Below are 24481 nucleotides of genomic sequence, written 5' to 3'. Positions count from 1 at the left end.
AATAAAATTTACCTACCTATCTTTAAAAAGTATAATAATACAGTGTAAGGAACAGGCACTCTGAGCTGATCTGTTTGAATTCTTACACTTGTGAACTGAGCTTTGGGAAGGGGGACGTATCAGATATAAGATTTTGGTGTTTTTTTGTTCTTTGTTTTGTTTTATTGTGTTAAGTTAGTCACCATACAGTACATCATTAGTTATTGATGTAGTGTTCCAAGATTCATTGTTCGTGTGTCACACCCAGTGCTCCATGCAGTATGTGCCCTCCTTAATACCCACCACCAGGCTCACCCAACCTCCCACCCTCCCACCCCTCTGAAACCCTCAGTTTGATTCCTGGAGTCCTGAGTTTCTCATGGTTTGTCTTCCCCTCTGATTCCCCTTTAATTTTCCCTCCTTCTCCTAATGTCCTACGTGTTATTCCTTGTGCTCCACAAATAAGCAAAACCATATGATAATTGACTTTCTCTGCTTGATTCATTTCACTCATCATAATCTCCTTCAGTCCCATCCATGCTGACACAAAAGCTGGGTATTCATCCTTTCTGATGGAGGTGTAATACTCCATAGTGTATATGGACCACATTTTCCTTATCCATTCGTCTGTTGAAGGCCATCTTGGTTCTTTCCACAGTTTGGCTGTTGTGGCCATCACTGCTATGAATACTGGGATGCATAAGGCCCTTCTTTTCACTACATCTGTATCTTTGGGGTAAATACCCAGTAGTGCAGTGCAATTGCACGGTCATAGGGAAGCTCTATTTTTAATTTCTTAAGGAATCTCCACACTGATTTCCAGAGTGCCTGCACCAACTTGCATTCTCTCCAACAGTGTAAGAGGATTTTCCTTTCTCCACATCCTCTCCAACACTTGTTTCTTGTCTTGCTAATTTTGGCCATTCTAACTGGTGTAAGGTGGTGTCTCAGTGTGATTTTGATTTCAAACTCCCTGATGGCTAGTGATGATGACCATTTTTTCATATGTCTGTTAGCCATTTGTATGTCTTCTTTGGAGAAGTGTCTGTTCATGTCTTCAGCCCATTGTTTGACTGGATTATTTGTTTTTTGGGTGTTGAGTTTAGAAAGTTTTTTATAGATCCTGGATATCAGCCCTTTGCCTGTACCATCATCTACAAATATCTTCTCACATTCCATGGGTTGCCTCTTTGTTTTGTTGACTGTTTCCTTTGCTGTGCAGAAGCTTGTGGTTTTGAAGAAGTCCCAAAAGTTCAGTTTCGCTTTAGTTTCCCTTGTCTTTGGAGACGTGTTTTGAGAAAAGTTGCTGTGGCTGATGTTGAAGAGGTTGCTGCTTGTGTTCTCCTCTATGATTTTTTTTTAATATAATTTTTTATTTTTTATAAACATATATTTTTATCCCCAGGGGTACAGGTCTGTGAATCACCAGGTTTACACACTTCACAGCACTCACCAAAACACATACCCTCCCCAATGTCCATAATACCACCCCCTTCTCCCAAACCCCCTCCCCCCAGCAACCCTCAGTTTGTTTTGTGAGATTAAGAGTCACTTATGGTTTGTCTCCCCCCCAATCCCATCTTCTTTCATTTATTCTTCTCGTACCCACTTAAGCCCCCATGTTGCATCACCACTTCCTCATATCAGGGAGATCATATGATAGTTGTCTTTCTCCGCTTGACTTATTTCGCTAAGCATGATACGCTCTAGTTCCATCCATGTTGTCGCAAATGGCAAGATTTCATTTCTTTTGATGGTTGCATAGTATTCCATTGTGTATATATACCACTTCTTCTTGATCCATTCATCTGTTGATGGACATCTAGGTTCTTTCCATAGTTTGGCTATTGTGGACATTGCTGCTATAAACATTCGGGTGCACGTGCCCCTCTGGATCACTACGTTTGTATCTTTAGGGTAAATACCCAATAGTGCAATTGCTGGGTCATAGGGCAGTTCTATTTTCAACATTTTGAGGAACCTCCATGCTGTTTTCCAGAGTGGCTGCACAAGCTTGCATTCCCACCAACAGTGTAGGAGGTTTCCCCTTTCTCTGCATCCTCGCCAGCATCTGTCATTTCCTGACTTGTTGATTTTAGCCATTCTGACTGGTGTGAGGTGATATCTCATTGTGGTTTTGATTTGTATTTCCCTGATGCCGAGTGATAAGGAGCACTTTTTCATGTGTCTGTTGGCCATCTGGATGTCTTCTTTGCAGAAATGTCTTTTCATGTCCTCTGCCCATTTCTTGATTGGATTATTTGTTCTTTGGGTGTTGAGTTTGCTAAGTTCTTTATAGATTCTGGACACTAGTCCTTTATCTGATATGTCGTTTGAAAATATCTTCTCCCATTCTGTCAGTTGTCTTTTGATTTTGTTAACTGTTTCCTTTGCTGTGCAATAGCTTTTGATCTTGATGAAATCCCAATAGTTCATTTTTGCCCTTGCTTCCCTTGCCTTTGGCATTGTTCCTAGGAAGATGTTGCTGCGGCTGAGGTCGAAGAGGTTGCTACCTGTGTTCTCCTCAAGGATTTTGATGGATTCCTTTCACACATTGAGGTCCTTCATCCATTTTGAGTCTATTTTTGTGTGTGGTGTAAGGAAATGGTCCAACTTGATTTTTCTGCATGTGGCTGTCCAATTTTCCCAGCACCATTTATTGAAGAGGCTGTCTTTTTTCCATTGGACATTCTTTCCTGCTTTGTTGAAGATTAGTTGACTATAGAGTTGAGGGTCTATTTCTGGGCTCTCTATTCTGTTCCATTGATCTATGTGTCTGTTTTTGTGCCAGTACCATGCTGTCTTGATGATGACAGCTTTGTAATAGAGCTTGAAGTCCGGAATTGTGATGCCACCAACGTTGGCTTTCTTTTTCAATATCCCTTTGGCTATTCGAGGTCTTTTCTGGTTCCATATAAATTTTAGCATTATTTGTTCCATTTCTTTGAAAAAGATGGATGGTACTTTGATAGGAATTGCATTAAATGTGTAGATTGCTTTAGGTAGCATAGACATTTTCACAATATTTATTCTTCCAATCCAGGAGCATGGAACATTTTTCCATTTCTTTGTGTCTTCCTCAATTTCTTTCATGAGTATTTTATAGTTTTCTGAGTATAGATTCTGTGTCTCTTTGGTTAGGTTTATTCCTAGGTATCTTATGGTTTTGGATGCAATTGTAAATGGGATTGACTCCTTCATTTCTCTTTCTTCTGTCCTGCTGTTTGTGTAGAGAAATGCAACTGATTTCTGTGCATTGATTTTATATCCTGAAACTTTACTGATTTCCTGTATGAGTTCTAGCAGTTTTGGAGTGGAGTCTTTTGGGTTTTCCACATATAGTATCATATCATCTGCGAAGAGTGATCATTTGACTTCTTCTTTGTCGATTTGGATGCCTTTAATTTCCTTTTGTTGTCTGATTGCTGAGGCTAGGACCTCTAGTACGATGTTGAATAGCAGTGGTGATAATGGACATCCCTGCCGTGTTCCTGACCTTAGCGGAAAAGCTTTCAGTTTTTCTGCATTAAGAATGATATTTGCGGTGGGTTTTTCATAGATGGCTTTGATGATATTGAGGTATGTGCCCTGTATCCCTACACTTTGAAGAGTTTTGATCAGGAAGGGATGCTGTACTTTGTCAAATGCTTTTTCAGCATCTATTGAGAGTATCCTATGGTTCTTGTTCTTTCTTTTATTGATGTGTTGTATCACATTGACTGATTTGCAGATGTTGAACCAACCTTGCAGCCCTGGAATAAATCCCACTTAGTCGTGGTGAATAATCCTTTTAATGTACTGTTGAATCCTATTGGCTAGTATTTTGTTGAGTATTTTCGCATCTGTGTTCATCAAGGATATTGGTCTATAGCTCTCTTTTTTGGTGGGATCCTTGTCTGGTTTTGGGATCAAGGTGATGCTGGCCTCATAAAATGAGTTTGGAAGTTTTCCTTCCATTTCTATTTTTTGGAACAGTTTTAGGAGAATAGGAATTAGTTCTTCTTTAAATGTTTGGTAGAATTCCCCCGGGAAGCCATCTGGCCCTGGGCTTTTGTTTGTTTGGAGATTTTTAATGACTGTTTCAATCTCCTTACTGGTTATGGGTCTGTTCAGGCTTTCTATTTCTTCCTCGTTCAGTTGTGGTAGTTTATATGTTTCTAGGAATGCATCCATTTCTTCCAGATTGTCAAATTTATTGCCGTAGAGTTGCTCATAGTATGTTCTTATAATAGTTTGTATTTCTTTGGTGTTAGTTGTGTTCTCTCCTCTTTCATTCATGATTTTATTTATTTGGGTCCTTTCTCTTTTCTTTTTGATAAGTCGGGCCAGGGGTTTATCAATTTTATTAATTCTTTCAAAGAACCAGCTCCTAGTTTTGTTGATTTGTTCTATTGTTTTTTTGGTTTCTATTTCATTGATTTCTGCTCTGATTTTTATGATTTCTCTTCTCCTGCTAGGCTTAGGGGTTCTTTCTTGTTCTTTCTCCAGCTCCTTTAGGTGTAGGGTTAGATTGTGTACCTGAGACCTTTCTTGTTTCTTGAGAAAGGCTTGTACCGCTATATATTTTCCTCTCAGGACTGCCTTTGTTGTGTCCCACAGATTTTGAACCGTTGTATTTTCATTATCATTTGTTTCCATGATTTTTTTCAATTCTTCTTTAATTTCCCGGTTGACCCATTCATTCTTTAGAAGGATGCTGTTTAGTCTCCATGTATTTTGGTTCTTTTCAAACTTCCTTTTGTGGTTGAGTTCTAGCTTTAGAGCATTGTGGTCTGAAAATATGCAGGGAATGATCCCAATCTTTTGATACCAGTTGAGTCCTGATTTAGGACCGAGGATGTGATCTATTCTGGAGAATGTTCCATGTGCACTAGAGAAGAATGTGTATTCTGTTGCTTTGGGATGAAATGTTCTGAATATATTTGTGATGTCCATCTGGTCCAGTGTGTCGTTTAAGGCCTTTATTTCCTTGCTGATCTTTTGCTTGGATGATCTGTCCATTTCAGTGAGGGGAGTGTTAAAGTCCCCTACTATTATTGTATTATTGTTGATGTGTTTCTTTGATTTTGTTATTAATTGGTTTATATAGTTGGCTGCTCCCACGTTGGGGGCATAGATATTTAAAATTGTTAAATCTTCTTGTTGGACAGACCCTTTGAGTATGATATAGTGTCCTTCCTCATCCCTTATTATAGTCTTTGGCTTAAAATCTAATTGATCTGATATAAGGATTGCCACTCCTGCTTTCTTCTGATGTCCATTAGCATGGTAAATTCTTTTCCACCCCCTCACTTTAAATCTGGAGGTGTCTTCGGGCTTAAAATGAGTTTCTTGGAGGCAACATATAGATGGGTTTTGTTTTTTTATCCATTCTGATACCCTGTGTCTTTTGACAGGGGCATTTAGCCCATTAACATTCAAGGTAACTATTGAGAGATATGAATTTAGTGCCATTGTTTTGCCTGTAAGGTGACTGTTACTGTATATGGTCTCTGTTCCTTTCTGATCTACCACTTGTAGGCTCTCTCTTTGCTTAGAGGACCCCTTTCAAGATTTCCTGTAGAGCTGGTTTGGTGTTTGCAAATTCTTTCAGTTTTTGTTTGTCCTGAAAGCTTTTAATCTCTCCTTCTATTTTCAATGATAGCCTAGCTGGATATAGTATTCTGGGCTGCATGTTTTTCTCATTTAGTGCTCTGAAAATATCATGCCAGCTCTTTCTGGCCTGCCAGGTCTCTGTGGATAAGTCAGCTGCCAATCTAATATTTTTACCATTGTATGTTACAGACTTCTTTTCCCGGGCTGCTTTCAGGATTTTCTCTTTGTCACTGAGACTTGTAAATTTTACTATTAGGTGACGGGGTGTGGGCCTATTCTTATTGATTTTGAGGGGCTTTCTCTGAACCTCCTGAATTTTGATGCTCGTTCCCTTTGCCATATTGGGGAAATTCTCCCCAATAATTCTCTCTAGTATACCTTCTGCTCCCCTCTCTCTTTCTTCTTCTTCTGGAATCCCAATTATTCTAATGTTGTTTCGTCTTATGGTATCACTTATCTCTCCAATTCTCCCCTCTTGGTCCAGTAGCTGTTTGTCCCTCTTTTGCTCAGCTTCTTTATTCTCTGTCATTTGGTCTTCTATATCACTAATTCTTTCTTCTGCCTCATTTATCCTAGCAGTGAGAGCCTCCATTTTTGATTGCACCTCATTAATAGCTTTTTTGATTTCAACTTGGTTAGATTTTAGTTCTTTTATTTCTCCAGAAAGGGCTTTTATATCTCTCGAGAGGGTTTCTCTAATATCTTCCATGCCTTTTTCGAGCCCGGCTAGAACCTTGAGAATTGTCATTCTGAACTCTAGATCTGACATATTACCGATGTCTGTATTGATTAGGTCCCTAGCCTTCGCTACTGCCTCTTGTTCTTTTTTTTGTGTTGAATTTTTACGTCTTGTCATTTTGTCCAGATAAGAGTAAATGAAGGGGCAAGTAAAATACTAAAAGGGTGGCAACAACCCCAGGAAAATATGCTTTAACCAAATTAGAAGAGATCCAAAATCGTGAGTGGGGAGAAAGGGGATAAAAAGAGGTTCAAAAAGGAAGAAAGAAAAAAGAAAAAAAAAAAAAGAAAAGAAAAGAAAAGAATTTTTTAAAAAAGAAAATACCTAAGAAAAATGTAAAAAATATATATATATATAAATATATTAGATAAACTAGTAAAAAATCGTTAAAAAAGAAAAAGGTAACAGTTAAAAAAAAATTTTACCCGAAGGCGAGAAAAAAAAAATGAAAAAGAAAAAATTAAATTAACTGCAAGACGAAAAAAAATCACAGGAAAAAAGCCATGAGTTCCGTGCTTGGCTTTCTCCTCCTCTGGAATTCTGCTGCTCTCCTTGGTATTGAAACCGCACTCCTTGGTAGGTGAACTTGGTCTTGGCTGGATTTCTTGTTGATCTTCTGGGGGAGGGGCCTGTTGTAGTGATTCTCAAGTGTCTTTGCTCCAGGCGGAATTGCACCGCCCTTACCCGGGGCCGGGGTGAGTAATCCGCTTGGGTTTGCTTTCAGGAGCTTTTTTTCCCTGAGTGCTTTCCGTAGAGTTCCGGAAGACTGGAATACAAATGGCGGCCTCCTGGTCTCTGGCCCGGAGGAGCCGAGAGCCCAGGGCCACACTCCTCAGTGCGCGCTCAGAGAACCGCGCCCAGTTACTCCCGTCTGCCTGACCTCCGGCCGCGCTCTGAGCTCACCGAGCCTGCGACCGGTTCAAGGTCACCCTTAGCTGCGAGCTTACTGTCGGCTCTGTCTCTGCAGCCGGCTTTCCTGTTCCAATACCCGCAAGCTCTGCGACACTCAGACACCCCGATCCTTCTGTGACCCTGCGGGACCTGAGGCCCCGCTGACCCCGTGTGGACTTTGCCTCGGGTAGCCTCTGGAGCGATGTCCCTCAGCGGAACAGACTTTTAAAAGTCCTGATTTTGTGCGTGGTTGCTCCGCCGCTTGCCGGGAGCCGGCCCCTCCCCCCGGGGTCTATCTTCCCGTCGCTTTGGATTCACTTCTCCGCTGGTCCTACCTTTCAGAAAGTGGTTGTTTTTCTGTTTCCAGAATTGCTGTTCTTCTTCTCTTCGATCTGCCGATGGAATTTCAGGTGTTTTCAATCTTTAGATAAGCTCTCTAGCTGATCTCCGGCTAGCTGAAGTAGTCTCGGCCTGCTACTTCTCCGCCATCTTGACTCCTCCTAGACTCCTCTATGATTTTGATAGATTACTGCCTCACATGGAGGTCTTTTATCCATTTTGAGTTTATCTTTGTGTATGGTATAAGAGAATGGTCGGGTTTCATTCTTCTATACATAGCTGTCCAATTTTCCCAGAACCATTTATTGAAGAGACTTTCTCTTTTCCATTGGACATTCTTTCCTGCTTTGTCAGAGATTAGTTGACCATAGAGTTGAGGATCTGTATCTGGGCTCTCTGTTCCATCCATTGGTCTATGTTTCATGTGTCTGTGTTTCCTTGCCAGTACCATGTTGTCTTGGTGATCACAGCTTTGTAGTAAAGCTTGAAATCAGCTGACATGATCCCCCCCAGCTTTGTTTTTCCTTTTTCAACATTTCCTTGGTGATTCAGAGTCTTTTCTGGTTCCATACTGATTTTACGATTCTTTGTTCCAGCACTTTGAAAAATGCTGGTGGAATTTGGATCGGGATGGCATTGAAAGTATAGATTGCTCAGGCAGTATAGACATTTTGATGATGTTTATTCTTTCGATCCATGAGCATGGAATGGTCTTCCATCTTTTTGTGTCTTCTTCAGTTTCTTTCATGAGTGTTCTATATTTCCTCGAGTATAGACCCTTTACCTCTTTAGTGAGATTTGAAGTGATATGATATATTGACTCAGAGTAAACACCGATATATTCAAATGTGTATTGCAATCCCTATCACCAATGAGGAGAGGTGGAGATAAAAAAGAATAATGAAAAAAAAATGAACCCCTAAAAAGGAGAATATGTTCAACAAAGTAGAAAAAAATCCAAGAAGAAAAAATAACAAATTAGCAATAAGTAATTAAACCCAGGGACATGAGAATCACATTAAATATAAATGAAACAAACATTCCAATTAAAACATATAAATTATCAGACTGAATTAGAAAGGCCTTTATTGCTGAAAATATTATTTAAATATTATTTAAACACAAAGTCACAGACTGGTGGGGATTAAGCGTGGAGTCGGCGTGGCCCGCAGTGGGTGGCTGCAGGCATGGGACTCCTGAATTACCTGTGCCGGTCATGGAGTCCTGACAGGTGCACCCACGGCACTCGGGTGAGAGGGTGGGCACAGGCCTTATTGCCTCTGCAAGCCACTAAGCCATATTAATTGGGGCAGAATGGAGAACTGAGCAATTCTGCGTTCCGCAGGAGGAGTGTCCGTCAGGTGGGGATTTGCTCCCAGGTGTGAGGCTTGCACTGGCCCTGCAGCTTCCTGCGGGGTTCAGAGGCCCCAGAAGGCTCACCCGGGCTCACCATGCCTGTTGTCTGCTGAGCAGAGCCAGTGCAGGCTCTCCTGCATGGCCAGACCTTCACTCTGTTTGTCTCAGTGTCTCTCTGACCTCAGGGCTCAGCACCACTGAGGGCAGGTAGCCGGACATCCCGGAGTGGGAGCGAGGCCCAGGTGCCATGGGGGGACACTCCCGGCACGCCCCTTCCCCTCTGCTGGGCCCCCTGCCCTGGTCGAGGAGAGGGCATCGGGATACCCCAGAAAACCCACTTATCCATGAAGGGAGTCTCGTGGAGACCTGGTGTCTGTGGCCTGTGAGGCTGCACCGCAGGGTCTTCGGGAGGGTTTGCAGGCAGAGCCAGTGGCACTGAGTCAGGTGCAAGCTGGCCTGGAGCACTCACCCTTGTGCATGGCTGCTTTCGTTGTCCCTGCTGTGGGCTCCAGAGTGAATACTGAGGCAGCTGTCGCCCCCCCCCCCCCCAGAACCCAGACAGGAGCTTGGGGGGCCATGTTGCCTGGAGCCCTCTTCTGACTGTGCTGCTGGTGGACACCCGCCAGGTGGGGTCATGACCCTGCTGGCCTGGGCTCTGTGCTTTCCACACACCTGTGTCGTCTGCAGGCACCGCACAGGCAGGAGCCACTCCCCGTACCCCCTGTGCCCCCCGGCCTCACTCTGTGCCCTGCCCACCAGACAGGGTGGCCTTGTGACCTGGACATGTGAATGTGCCCAGTACTAGCCGTTACTGTGTCTTGGACCCAGAGTCACTCTGCTGTGACACTGGAAGCGGGACGGGCCGTCCGGCCTCCTCAACTTAGCACCTTCCAGCTTCAGTTTCTCCCCATCGCTTCCCCTTCGACCTTCCTCTCCTTTGTGCCACGTTTGGTTCAACAAAGAAACAGTTCAGACTCTCATGGACATGCATCTGTTTCTTTCTAAACCTTTGAAGACCTTGTCACTTGCGGTTTTATCCTCTGGGTTGTACTGAGTGTGAGCTGGACAGGCAGGGGTTGGCCCCACGCCACACCCCATGCCGACTCACTGCCCCTTGACCATTGGCTCTCCTTTGTTTTGCATAGGCGTCTTTGTCACATTCCTCACCCATAACTAACAAACCAAAGTACGAGAAGCGCTGGCTAGACACCCTGTCCGTTCCTCTGTCTATGGCTCAAATCGCGAGGTAGCAGACTGGCACGGAAAAATTAAGATGTGTGACCATGGTCTAGAAGGCCACAAGCCCTGAGCACCGTTCATGACCCGGCTCTTCAGAGTCACGAGTGCTCCGGGGGCCTGGCTGCGGCCGGCTCTGGGTGGCTTGAGGAGCACCATTTAAGTCAGGACCTGAAGGAGCACTGATTGGAGCAGCCGCGGGTTTGCTGAGGGCAAGCGTTCTGTCTGGTGTGGACACGACTCTTGTTATGTCCTTGGGAAGCAGTGATTCGAAGAAGATCCGTGTATCCACTTGCAAATGTTTGCAGTTAGATGTCAGCAAGAGCGTATTCTTGTCCAAGCTGCAAACAGCCTCAGAAAAACTGCTTAAGCTCTGTGGGTCTCCTTGTCACCATCGATAAAGGGAGAGGCTGGACCAGCATCCACGGTCCAGGATGCTCCCTGGCATATGAGCCTGGTTAATTACTCAGCTTCAGAGATGCAAGGTGTATCCTCTGTGCCGGGGAGAGGCCAGCGAGCAAGTGGCCGGTGAATTTATTTCTATTTGCATGACGGGCGTGCAGAGAACCATGTGAGCCATGCATCTGTCAGCAAGGGAAGACTTTACTGCTCTGACACTGAGCACTGACGTTGATACAACCTGTGTGCATGCCTGTGTGTGTGCACACCCACCGGAGGGTGTGTCACGTGTGTATGTCTGCGTGTGTGCACACCTGCCTGAGGGTGTGTCCATGTGAGTGTGTCTGCATGTGTGTGCATACCTCCCAGATTGTGTGCCTGTGTGCACCCATATGTGTGTGCTTGCGTACATGCCTGCCTGAGTGTGCACATGAGTGTGAACCTGTGTGTGCACATGCCTCCCTGAGCATGTGCCTCTGTGTGTACACAACTTTTGTGAATGTGTCTGCATGAATGCCTGTGTGTGTGCATGCCTGCCTGAGGGTGTGTCCGTGTACGTGTGTCTGCATGTGTGCACGCCTGCCTGAGGGCGTGTCCGTGTGCATGTGCCTGCATGTGCGCACGCCTGCCTGAGGGGTGTCCATGTATGTGTGCCTGCATGCCTACACGTCTGCTGTGACTGTGTCTGTACGTGTGCTCATGTGTGAGGCGGGGGACAGGAGAGGCCTGCGTTGTCTTCATTCAGGGGAGGGAAAGTCTTCTACCGCTTTCCATAAGTGGTTATAATTTGATTTTCAGGGTTACCCGACATTAGCTGCACGGCCTTCTACAGTGAATGTGCACATCGTGAAAGAGGGCTTAGGACACCGTAGCATGAACAGCTGCTCTAGGTTTGGAATTTAAGTGTGTGGCCACCTTTGGGAAAAGTCAGTAGCCATGTAGTCAGAATGGCGGGCAGAGATGGACGGAAGTGTGGATAGGTGGGTGGACGATGGGCAGGCAGGTAGCTGGAGTCGGACTGACAGGTGGACAGCCGTGTGCACAGTGAGATGAGCAGCCCAGGTTCTTATGGCTGCAGACCCCGTGGAGCATGCCAGGGTATGGCTTTCTTACTACCTGTTTCCTGGTTGGAGCTGGTTCTTTGAGAGCTCATTCGGGGCTGGGTCCATGCTCTCTGGTCTCTGCCTACCCCTGTGGTTGGGTAAATGGCTCTTGGAAAATTAGGGCCACTGAATGTCACCAAGCACAGGCTGGCCGGTCGCTCTGCCATCTCTCGTGACAAAAGGAAGACACAAACCAGCCCCGAGACCTGGGGGGGCAGGTCAGCATGCTTATTTCTCACAGGCTGTGTCCTCAGTGATGCCTGCCGGGCGCGGGACAAAATGCCCCATCACAGAGCACAGGGCAGTGTCTCTAGCGACAATACTTGCCATGTCCTACCAGCTTCTGTGGCTGTCTGTGGTGCAAGATGGGCTTCCTTCTTGGCCACAGAAGAGCCCGCCCCTGGGGCCACGGGCAAGTGCCCATGGGGATAGGGGCAGGGCACGGGATGGTACATGGCTGGGGCCACCCCCTGCCCTGTTCTGACAGGAATGCTGCTGAGCCCCCGCACATAGGGAGCCCTGGGACTCCTCATGAGACAAGAGCACGTTGTTCCCTGAAGGCTCTGGGTCTTAGCTTTGCTGACATTTTGGTGATTTGAAGCAAGATGTCAAGATGGGCAGGAAAGCACAATAAAGCAAAATATTGAATCAGGACTCAAACTGCATTTTATAAAATGTGATTGTCCTGTCACAGCTGACATGAATGCCCCTGATGGGGGGCTGAGAGGAGTCACAAGGCTTCTCTTCCCTGGGAGACCCTCTAGTCTGTCCCGATGCGAACAGACGAAATCCTGCAGTTCCGCTGTATTTTCTCCCAAAGGAGAAGATGAGAAGTATAAGGAACATGTTCAGAAAACACGTCCTGGATCAGTGTATTCTCTTTATAACAAATAATTTCAAATGAACCACTTTTAGAATCTTGGACGAAGTTAACCTGGGAAGGGTGCTCAGGCCATGAGTCAGAGCAGCTCTGAAACTCGGGCTCGGGAGGCAGGATGGCAGCACCAGCGGCCCCACGGCCATCATCGTGCAGCCCTGGGATCTCCTCTTCTGGAATCTTCCCTTTTCTATAGTCATTGCCTCAGTAATGGTTGAGGTTCCTGAATTTCCTCAAATTTTTTTGAAACGTTCTTTAAGGAGTAGATGCCAGTGTGAACCTATGTCATTCGCAATGAGTGTTTGAGGATAGGACCCCAGATGTCCTGGGGGGTGATGCTCCTTCCCTGTGGGCCCAGAGCCCGCAGGACGGCTCCACCAGAATCCCTGCTCCACTTGCAGTCAGGGGCGAAGCTGGAGCCCTGCTGGTAGGTACGTTATTGTCCCCATGGATGGACGCGGAATCGTGAGTCGCCATCCCCACAGGCGGGCACGGAATCATGGGTTATTGTGCATTGATTGTGTTCATGTGAGTGTCCCGGGTTTGGGTGGCCCCAGAGCAGACTATACCCGCTGCCCATGGATCCAGTGCACAGCGTGGGGCTGGGCCTCCTGGAAATTCAGAACTGCTCCAAGCAGTGACTGATGTAAACAGTGCTGGTGGCTGGGACTCACTCCTGTCTGACACTGTCACCCTGATCCTGGGGGGGACCTGTCCCATCCACTGTGCGTGCCAAAGAGAAGGGCACCTGTCTCTGTGTCCCCATATCAAATGGCAGTTGCTCAAAGTGGCCAAAGTGACATCTGTCCTAACCGCCTCTGAGGACCACTGACGGTGCCCACAGAGGTGAGCGCCACATCTGCAGGAGACACCATGCAGCCTCAGGTCCCCGACGTTGGCCTTGTTCTCCATGCGGGATGCACCCTGCAGGCTCGGCTCTGGTGCCAGAATTTAACAGGCTCCTGGGGTCTGAGATGAAAATGAACAGGAGGTGTTTATAGTAAGAAGAAAGGGTCTTCTGAGACGTGCTTGTCCTGGCCCTTCCTGGCAGCCAACGCCCATCCTGGCTCTCCACCCACAGTGCTGGTCTCTCAGCCAGAGCCCCTGGTCTGCCCATCCCGCCACAGGCTGTCCTCATGCCTCTGTCCTCACTGCCAATATCCCGTCCTTTCCAGGCAACACGGGTACTGGAGGGACAGGCCCTTCCTGTGCTGAAAAGGAGCTGTGCCCTGAACAGCCAAATTCCCTCCTGGCACTCAGAGCAGCCCACATGGGTCCTGGCTGCAGGGGTGTGGTCAGAGGGTCCACAGGCTCCCCAGCTGCTTGGGTGGGCAGGACTCCCACGTTTGCCTCCTGCCATGGGCCCTGACCCTGAGCCTGGGGGACTGCAGGATGAATTTGACCAGCTTTCTAACGACTTTCAGACCAAATCCAGGAAATTAGGTTCATTTGGGTTTCTATTCCTGCATCTGCCTGGTAGGCAGGCCTGCACATGCCTGCTGACCCCGTGGCTCCCCGGAACCTCAGAACCCGTGCACCACCCCTGCCCCTAGATGCCACCTGGCTCTTGCCCAGAGACCCGACCTCTCCGGAGCACAACTTTAGACCGAGACCCAAGCTCAGAGGTGTCCCGACCTGCTTTCAGATACACGGTGTCCCCCACCTTGTGGAGAGGCTCCAGGGGTCCTGAGGCAGTGCTGGCAGGGCGCAAACAGGCCCTGCATGGGAAGGTAAGACCGCCTCAGATGGATGCCTTGCCAGCCTCAGGCCTCGTGCTGCTGCGGCCAGTGCCGGGCCCAAGATGGGATCTGTGTCCCAGGGGAGAGCGCGCAGTGCTCACGTTCTGAGGGCCTGGGACTCCCAGCACTCTGCAGAGTCCGTCACACAGAAAACCAAGCGTGTATGCATGCAAAGCAGATGTCTGTGTAGTCATAACCTACAGATGTAACTGGACACTGTCCATGTGGCAGCCCACTGTCGTGAGAACCGAGACAGAGGAGCAGAGACTGGATTGTGTGTGTGCATGTGTGTGCTTCTGTGTGTGCACGTGTCCGTGTGCATGCGTGTACCTGGGCTCCTGTGGGTGTGCGTCTGTGTGCATGTGCACGTATGCACCTGTGCATGCATCTCCCAGTTGCTGGTGGCCTCAGGCACGCTGGTTGATCTCCGTGAGCTCCTGTGTCCTGTCTCTGTCAGCGACCACATCAGGACCTTCTGCGGGGAGTGGACAGAGACTGGAACCAGAGTGACACGTGAAGCGTTTTGCTCAGCACTTACTGCAAAGTCAGAGTAAGTGAGCATCAGTGGCTGTTTTTATCATGAGTTACATTGTCGTTTGTATGCTCTGTGGTTTCCTTTTTCTTCTCTTGAGCTTGTTAATGCTTTACCCTTAAAGACTCATGTGGGATTATGGAGAGAATCCATGCAGTTCTTGGAATCCATTAGCCGTTGTTGCCGGTCTGAGAACAGAAGCCGGGGGGCGGGTATGGCGGGCTGTGTTCTACCGTGTGACACTCCCCTGAAATGTTTCTTTTACTCATTTTTGTGCTTCCATAAAATCAGTACTATACTATCAGCCAGAAGGTTCTTTCTGGGGACAGAGTTTAACACCACGTGGACTAAGAAATTAGCACAAAGACCGTTTGCTGCCGCAGAGTGGAAAGGACGGTGGCCTTGAGAGACCGGCAGCTCCCGGGAATGTTTTTCTTTCCAGCTTGGGGTGCGGCCCAGGATGCATGCCGGGTGCACCTGCTGGGCAGCCACATTCAGAGCGAGCGGAGCTGCGTCCGTGTCAGCTGTGGGACGGGGTGCATCTGAGTTGCCCGCTCATTTGCTGCAGGTCTGCTGAGCACTCTCGGAAGTGGGTACAGCCTCCACTTCTCCCTGACATGAGCCATCCCTGCGTGTCCTCAACCTCCTGTCTACACTGACGTCCGGGGCTGGCAAGGAATCACTTGGGCCCCGGGGTAGGTCTCGCACCTCTGCCCGGAGCCCGTGTCCCTTTCCATCCCATCCTAAGGACCACAGACAGTGCCTCTCCAGACGGGGTTTTCTCAGGAAGCATTTCTGGATGCCCTCTGTGCTGTGTGCTCACAGGGAGCCCTTCTGTCTGCAACTAGTGGGTGTGTTCAGTGGAACAGCAGTGAAGTTAGAGACTGAAAGTTTCACACCAAAAACTGCACCATATGGTCTGAAGCAGAGAGGGTCGTGAGTGCTGGGGGCATGGGGGCCACCGGGAAGGCATGAAGCATCTCATGGAGCCAGGGACTGGCCACCACAGGGTGTCTCTGACTCACGTGCATCCGTGCACACACTCGCAGATGCAGGCAGCCAGAGGCATTGGTTCCGGGGAGCCCAGACCACAAGTGTGTATGGAAGCGAGTGCCGCCTGGCTCTGCCGTGAGCTTTACGGTGCGGCTGTTCCACCTGCTTCAGCCCAGACATCCCAGGAGACAGAGATCTCACTGTGGACGAAGAGCGCCAGGGTTCCGGCAAGAACAGGACATCAGCCCAGCTCAGCGTTCACACGGCCAGTTTCTGCTGCTGCAGCCACTCCGAGTCGTCCTGGGAAAGCCGCCCCGGGTGCGGACAGGTCCAGGACTCCCAGCCGTGAACCGCTGGTGCCTCAGTGCCCACTAAGGCCCTGGAGTCCTGTCGGCCCTGCGTCCTCTGTGTCATGCTGACATGTCAGGAGCTGGGCTGTCTGGGAGATGTGCTTGCTGCGTCCTTTTTAGCTGTGAAACCATGAGGTTGTGTTTGCTGAAGTGTGGCTCCCATACAGCGTCCTGGATTCCGACACAGGTGGCAGCTGTCTGACATCCTCACAAGTGGTCCTCCTGGCCAGTCACCATGTGCCGCCATGCCACCGACTGAACTCGTGCGTGTTCCTCTGTCCCTGTCACCTCCTTGTCTCCCTCCCTTGGCCACCACCAGGTCGTTTTCTGTATCTGTGGGTCTGTTCCTGTTGTAACGATTTGTTTCTCACTTGTTTTGTGTTTTAGGGCCCACATTTAAGTGAAATTCTACAGTATTGTCTCTCTCTGACTTAGGTCACTGAACGTAACGTTCTCAGGGTCTTTCCAGGTTGTCACAAAAGGCAAAGCCCCTTCTGCGGCTGAGCAGGGTTCTGCCGTGTGTATGTAAAGCGTCTGCGTTACCTGTTCCTCGACCTTTGGACACCTTTCATGTCCTGACAGATGTGAACGACACCGCAGTGCCCCTTGGGGAGTACGTGCCCCTCCACGTCAGTGCTTTTGTTTCTTTTGTATGAGCACACCTACTTGTGCGATGGCCGGGTCTCAGGGTAGCTCTGTTTTCAGCTTTTTGAGGAACCCCCACACTGTTCTCCGGAGCAGCTGCACCAGCTCGCATCCCCACCAGCAGCGCGGGGGGCCCCTGTCCTCACATCCTCGCCGGCGTAGGGGCTCCTGTCTTCTTGACTCTGGCCTTTCTGGCGGGTGCGAGGGCACATCTCGTCACAGTTTCGGTTTGTGTTTTCCTGATGGTGTGATGCCGGGCCTCCTTCCGTCTGCCTGTCGGCTGGCGCGTGTCTTTGGAGAGAAGTCTCTTCGGGTCTGTCCATTTTTTAATCGAACAAATGCATGATTTTGTCACGTGACACCTTGATATCTGAGATCGCTCTGGTGTCCCAACCCCCACCCTGTTTTGGGGTTGAAGAAACAAGACACAGGAGCTCACTTAGCCTCTGGCTTAAGGCACCCACTGCTCATGGCTTCTCTGTCTACGGCCAGAAAGTGCAGCTCCCACCCACGTTCCACGGGATATCTTGGACAACTTTCGCTGCTTGATTCACACTAGGCCATGTGGCCCGGCTGTTGTCCCGATTATGAGGTCTCGTTCTTTGAGATGGAAGGAGCACACAGCCGGTGAGGTGAGCCTGTGCGCATGGGGTGTGGTGCTGCTCTGGGCACACGGGACTCAGCCGGCAGGCAGACGGGAAGTGCAGTGCCGTCTTTGGGGGTGGCAGCTGGAGGGTTCAGGGGACATTTATGAGGACAGGCTTGTGCTGGGGCTACGTGTTCAGCCGGTCTGTGTGTAGTCTGTGCTCACGTGGGTGCCATGGGGTGGGTGCCGGGCTGCTTTGGGGACGGTCACTGCTCTGATGACTTTGGGTATTTGTGCTTTTATGGAGTAAAATGTGTGTGACAGTTTTGTTTCCATAGGTCGAGGGGTTCCCTGCCCAGAGCATGGATCTGGAAGGAGCTGGGTGGGGCTTGTTAGCTGCCCACCTGGGTGGGGGACGTGGCCTCCTGATGCCACTCTGGGAAACAGAAACACTAACACCTGTTTTCTAAGATTGCTGAGAGGAGAAATATGTTAAAATTGTGACTCACTTAGCACAGGGTCTGGCATGAAGCCAGACCTGAACAAGTGATCCCATCAAGGTCTCCTTCTAGCCGCTGCCATTCTGGTTTCAGGTACCATGTGGGAACCACTCCTGCTCTGGGGCGTCCTTGTCCGCCCAGATGGCAGCTCACGTGCCCAGGAACACATGTGCTGGAAGAGGCACCTGCCACCCACTGCAGCGTCTGGGTCCCATCGCTGGGTTTTCAGTCTTTAAGTGCCTGTCACCTTCTAGATGGGCTGATGCCTCTCCAAGCTGGGTAACGGATCTCACGGCGCAGCCCCAAGGCCATCGCACGTCTGGGAGCCAGAGCTGGGCTGGGTCTGGAGTGCAGGGGGCTCTTGCATCTGCCAGGGGCTCTGCCGCAGGCGTGCTGGCCATCACGCCACGTGTTCTCAGGCAACAGGTGTTCCCGCCCCTATGACATGCAGGCACCCTTGGGAACGCGGGTGGCGGTGAGCAACACCCAGGACCTGTGTTCTCGTGGAGCAGAGCCTCTGCTCGGACACGGGGCGGGAGGCAGGCAGACCTTCTCGGTGTCCCTAGGGTCCTCGGCGTTCTGTTTTCTCACCGTTCCTCCCTCCATGGGACCCCCTGCTGGTTTCTGCATGGGCCCCTCCGCAGGACCGGGGGCTGGAGGACCCAGGCCTGGTCTCAGGACGGTGACAGAAGGTGACACAGGAGGACGCCAAGTTGCTCTCTTAGGCACCATAAGGGAGAAGTTAGCTTTCTCTGATGGACCCACTCAACTGGTGAGCTCAACTGAGCACTTTCTCTGTGCCCTGAGTTTTCCAGGATTAGGGACTTTTCGTGAACAAACTGGTGCAGGGAAAATGCTGCCCAGACTCAAATTTTTGGTCTGTATTGATATTTAACATGGAGCCCTTAGAAATGCCGCTGCCAGATGGGAAGAGGAGGAAGAAACTATTTCTCTGGCTTCCATGAAAAAATTATGCCAATGCTACAGAGGTGGTCTTGAAATACAATATAAGAAAGCAAATTTGAAGATTTTATGAAGTCTGAGAGGTACACACATTCTCTTCTCATTCTGTCTAACTCTCCGTCATCAGCAAAATAAACACACGCCCTGCCCCAGCTGCAAAGTGTGGGGCCCCGGGCTCCACAAAGGATGTGGGTGCTGTCCATCCCCCACCCCGGGTTCCTGCCCAGGTGCGGGGAGATGGGGGCGCTCCTCTCTGGTCCCCAACCTCCCCATTGATGACACATGTGGACGTGGCTTGGTGTCTTCCTGGGTAAGCGTTTCCTGCTGATCCTAAAACCTCATGCAGGACGGTCACAGGATGCGCTGAGCCTGAGTGGCGGTGTCTGTGATTTTCAGCTCTGATGATGACCTTGACCATCTGGATGAAACCCCAAGAAGGCAGAACAGATGCTCTGAGTCCAGAGCTGTGAGGCCGGCTTCCTCCTACGTGCCATGGGAGGGGTGACATTGACAAGCTCAAACTCGCTGCCCGAGAACACGGAGAACCTAAATCCTGAATTTGGCCGAGGACGAGAAGGGACGCCTGTCATTCTGGCAGGCCCGAACGTTCACATAAGTGCCTCTCGGTACTGCTGCCCTCGCAACAGCGAGCCCGAGTGTACGTGCCATCTCGCACATCACTAAATCACGTGTGTCCTCAGCATGAATACCCCTGGTGGCCCTTCTGTGTGACAGCCAGTCTGCGTGGTCTCTGCCACGAGTTCGTGTCTGAGTGCCAGTGTTTACACGGGACCGCGATTGGCAGCAGCCTTCCCCCGTGCAGGTGTGCTGTGGCTTGATGGGCATCATGAAGGTCATCATGTGGACAAGGAGGACGGACCTCGGAGGTTAAGGGTCCAGCGTGCCTGAAATGTGCACTCAGAACACATGGCCCTCCTGGTGGAACCAACTCTGCACGAGGCTTCGTGGAAGTCTTTGTCAGACCAAGGGCACTCCTCTGGATCCAGGCCACGAGGAAGAGTGGAGAGAGTGGGGAGGCTGTGCTGTGGGTCCCTGGGGTTAAACAGGACACGGCGGGAGCCGACTGAACAGTGATGTGCACACAGTGAGTCCTAGAGTGACCGACCCTCTGTTGTACACGTAGTGTATGAAAGTTACGCTAATTGTTAACTCATCCTTTATTACCAGCTCTGCTGGGCATCACCCAGCCTCTGGCTAGTGACTAGCAAGTACGTCACATGCGTGTCCCATGTCTGCGGCACATGAGCCTGGATGTCATGCATGTCTCCATCATGTGGGCCCAGCAACACGGCATAGCTCCCTTGGTCCTACAATGGCTCTTTACATGATCTGCAGTGAGGGAGGAGACGAGGGGATCCTGTCCTTCGTAATCCCCTTGTCACCGTCTGGGTGCACTCCCCTGTGCATTCACTTCCCCTACAGGACCCACCTTCAGCTCCCGGTCTCCATCCCTAATCCCAGAGAGGGTTTCAGGAGCACCAGACTCTGTTTCCTCCATTCATCTCCAAGCTGGATGGGGTGGCAGGGGCAGCACGGGGCTGGGTGGACCCACTTGGGCGCTGAGCATGGGGAACACGCTGTCCCTCTGTCTCCTGGCATCTTGGCCTCCTGGCTTCTGCTGGAGGTTGGCTGGGAGGTTTGGGGATTCCTCCCAATTACCAGTTGCTGTTCTCCTGCTGCTTTGAGATGTGTCCCTTGTCTTTGATTCTCAGCATGTTGACCTGAGGTGTCCGTTGTGGATGTGAATCCCCGTTTGGATCCCAGGACCTGCTCAGCGTGCAGACCAGCAGTTCTCAGAATGGTCTGGAAGGGCTCTGGCCACTGCCTCTTGGGACATTTGGTCTGTCCTAGGTCTTGGCTCCTGCTGGGGCTCCCGGCGGGGTCTCCTGCTTCTTGGTGTCCCCAGTGGGTGTCTTCTTTCTCTGGGCTACACAGACTCTGCCAGCCAGCCTTGCTCATCCTTCCCTCTGGACAAACCTGGCTCCAGCCTCTCCAGTAAATCCTCCTTCACAGTTCTTATACTTGTTACGTCTAGGGACCCGCTGGCCCTTCCCGCACAGTCCCCCACATGGGGGACTGCTATTGGATGAGCTGCTTCAGACACGGTTTCCTTAGTCCCCGGAATGTCCCCGTGATGGCTGTTTGCACACCTTCCTGTGCGAGGTAACTTCTAGCCACATGCACCAGTCACACTGTCCCCTGTCCAGCCCCCTGCGTCCTCAGCCCCACCGCATCCAGGGCTTATCACTGTAACTTGTGTGGGAATCTGTCCTTGCTGGCTGGACATTATAGCACAGTGGATGTGCTCAGGGACAACCCGTTGGCTGCGTAACTGGTCACCTTGGGATGACAGGGTCACCCAGGTGTCAAACCACTAATTTTCACATGAGTGGCCTGTGGCTCTCAACCAAGATCTGTGGCCTAATGGCTCCATAGAATAATGCAGTCAAATCAGTTCCTTTGAAGGGACAGTTTCGGGGCTGGTGTTTGGGACTCGTCCTCACCATGACCTCGCCTGCTTCTGCGAGGGCCCCTCCCTGGGAATGACTCTGGGCTCTACTGCAAACAAGGTCAGTGTCTTTGCAAATCCCTCAGGAGCCAGAGCTTTTGTGCCTTGTTTTCCCCAAAGCAGGAGGTAGGGATGGTGATGCTTATCTGTCAGTGAGCCTTGTGCTGGGACACAGGCAGTGACGACTGGGGTAGACCCTGGGGGAATGCGGGGGAGCAGATGCGAGGTCGGACCTGAGGTCAGGGTCAGGGGCAGACACAAGGTCGGGGCCACCTGTGTGCACCACAGGGGGAGGACGGTCTGCTCTGTGGACTCTCGGCTGAGAGCCCAAGAGAGGCTCTGTGGTGGCCCCTGCCCACCCCTCCTCTCAGGCCGTGTCTCTACTTAACAAAACCGTGGATACACTCACAGCTGAAATATTATCAACAGGTAGTGTAGACTTGTTACTTAAGATAACATGTCTGCTTCATCATTCGTTTTTTGAACTTCTCAGTATCTGCTTAAGAGCATGATGGTCCAGGCTCCAGGGTTAAGACACACGGTTTTCCTAAGGAGAAGGGGACAGGAACACAGAGGACAATAGTGGTGTCAGCTGGGCTTCCCACTTCGGGTGTAAGCAGCAGACACTTAGCTCTTACACTTCCCGAGGCTGGAAGTCCCCATGGTCCCCGCACCGGTCCCTGCTGGTCACAGCTGCTTCTGGCGGGCAGACAGCCCAGCGTGGAGTGCTCCCAGGGTGGGGAGGGAGCTGGGGAGTCTCTTCCCATAAGGGCATCAGTCCTGCGGGATCAATGCCCCACCCGACCAGGGCACTGAGCACTAATTCCGTCCTAGAGGCACCCCCATCTCCAGAGACATCCATGCTGATGAGATGAATGTGGGGACACGAGTCAGCTGACCACAGAATGACACGAGGGGTATCTTTGAAGAAGGCTTCCCATGATAAGGAGGAATTACTGAAAAGACAGTGTCCTGCTGTTATGAATAGTTTGACAGGAGGGTTTGTGGCACCTTGACTTTTATAAAAAAAAAAAAAAAAGAAAGAACCAACTTGTTGGAAAGCTCCACTGTAAACCAGAAATGTGTGCCTGTCATAAAATAGTGTCAGTGTTGGGTAACGATGATGTCTGACTTTGTCAAGAGCTTCAAATGCCTCAATAAGTGGTCTCGGAAAGAAGTATCGCTGAGGACTCCTTAGAGCAAGGATTCTAAAATCCCTGGACGAGTGATAGTCATTTCCTACACAAATTGGCTCTCCTAATTTTTAGTGAATTAGAAAGAACTGTTAGTGACAGATTTCCAAGTTCTGAACTTACCGTGGGGACCGTCTCCCCGTGGGGCTCTGGGCAGTGGGGAGGCTCTCGGGCCGGTGTCACAGCATGGCCCCCTCTTCCCGCAGGTCCGGTATGTTCAAGGTGCTGGCTCTGGACGGGGTCATCACGGGCGTCCTGCAGTTTCCTATGGCCCGGGACAGCACCGACTGGCTGAGAGCGGTGTCTGCAAACATCTGTGACCTGACCTTGCAGAGAGTGAGCTGGCTTCTGGACTTTCTGCTTTTGCACTTAATCCACAAAAATGATGGATATTTTTTGTTATTTATGATTAGCCCTAAAATGACTGATTTTATGATTAAACAAGGAAGTACATACTTTTTTCAACATACCACATCTTTGACTAAAATAAGTTCAAAATTAAGTCCTCCAGATATCTCCTGAGGGAGAGTCTGGGTCCGATCAGACCTGTGGGTGCCCTCCCCATCCCTTTCTCTCCCTCCTTTGGCCCATGCACAAGCACAGACCCTTTCACGTACATGTAACAGCATGGATGTGTTCCCTGGTGCGGGGCCGTAACGTGGGGAGCCTAACGCAATGGAAGGCAGACGCCCCGTAGCGTATGAGGACAAGACCTCCCCGACCAAGATTACTTCCCTGATTCCCAGTGCAAGCTTCCAGGACGGAGAACGTGTCCCATCTCCTTGGGTGATCTGTTCGATGTTTTGAAATAAAAAACACAACCGGCTGGGAGCCAGGGTCAAAGTAAGAGTAAGTTCCCCCCGGAACCACCGTGTACTGGCAGGGAGCTGTAGGCTCCCGGAAGGACTTGCTCGTGGCCACAGTGGCCTTTGATCAGTTGCCTCCCAGGTGACCTGCCCAGGAACTGTGTTTGTGTCCCCCACTCCACCAGCTGCCCCAACCCCACTGCCCGTTCCCACCTTGCTACCCATTCCCTGCCCTGTCTGCCGGTCCCCCACCCTACTACCTGTCCCCCTGCCCCACAGCGAGAGCACGGGAGCCCCTGTGGTCAGTGCAGTGTCACACCTTCTCGCTGGCGGCCAGAGCCCAGGGAAGAAAGCTGCCGGGTGGTCTGGAGCCACGCTCTGGCCTGCATGCTCAGCAGCCACACAAACACTGCTACTTCGCAAGGTTTCTGGAGAGCGACGCGAAGGACACGCATGATGTGTGAGATGCAGGGACTTCTCCCCATTTTCTTCAGATGTTGAAATCTAGGCATCACTGGTCCATGACTTCACTCACACAAAATGCTGATGGTTAGAAAGAATAAGTATTAGTTGTGGGTTTTTTCTTCGCTGTGAGCATTGCAGCTGTACATGGTTTGGTTTTTAGGGAAGAAATGCTTCATAGAAGAACTTGTTCCCGAGGACAAGTCCTGCTGCTAATTAAGATCAGTTGCCGATCCGACAGGTGGAAATCACCTCATCAGTGTCTTGTCCTACTGACCCCATCGTCCCTCTCTCTGCAGATGTGGATGGCGAATTGGTGCTGTTCCCCCTGACCAGGTAGGTCCTGCGTTCTTGTCAATCTAACGACCAGTCTCCCAAAGTAGCTTCTCCTGGCTCAGAGGCTCGATTTGGGGATTTGGGTAGAGGTCAGTGTCCCCAGCCTCGAGTAGGAGGAATCGCTCTGGTCCCCTGTCAGGTTATGACTGAGCTCTCAGCAGCTGCGTTTTCTGAGGAAACGAGGTTAAACAATGGTGTAGGTGAGACCGTGTAAGCTGGGAGGCGTTTTACTTGGAGACAAACCTGTATATCTAGAACCTTAAGCACCGTGTAACACTCCTAGACAGCATCCCCACCAGGACAGCTTGCCCTGAGGAGCACATTGGCCAACA

General features: G+C 50.0%; 1 protein-coding gene across 1 annotated transcript in view; it reads left to right on the top strand.

The window, feature by feature from the left end:
• LOC131831241 (gamma-2-syntrophin-like) overlaps positions 1-24481 on the top strand; it is a 129568-nt gene that overhangs the window by 53485 nt on the left and 51602 nt on the right. Inside the window, 4 exon segments of the mRNA XM_059173401.1 lie at positions 10045-10176; positions 15647-15661; positions 22768-22881; positions 24113-24143. Coding sequence (XP_059029384.1) covers positions 10045-10176; positions 15647-15661; positions 22768-22881; positions 24113-24143 — 292 coding nt within the window.

The sequence above is a fragment of the Mustela lutreola genome, chromosome 5 (genome assembly GCF_030435805.1).
Source record: "Mustela lutreola isolate mMusLut2 chromosome 5, mMusLut2.pri, whole genome shotgun sequence".
In the NCBI taxonomy this organism is placed as follows: Eukaryota; Metazoa; Chordata; class Mammalia; order Carnivora; family Mustelidae; genus Mustela; species Mustela lutreola.
Note: the sequence above shows the minus strand (reverse complement) of the source record. Positions and strands in the feature narration are given on the sequence as shown.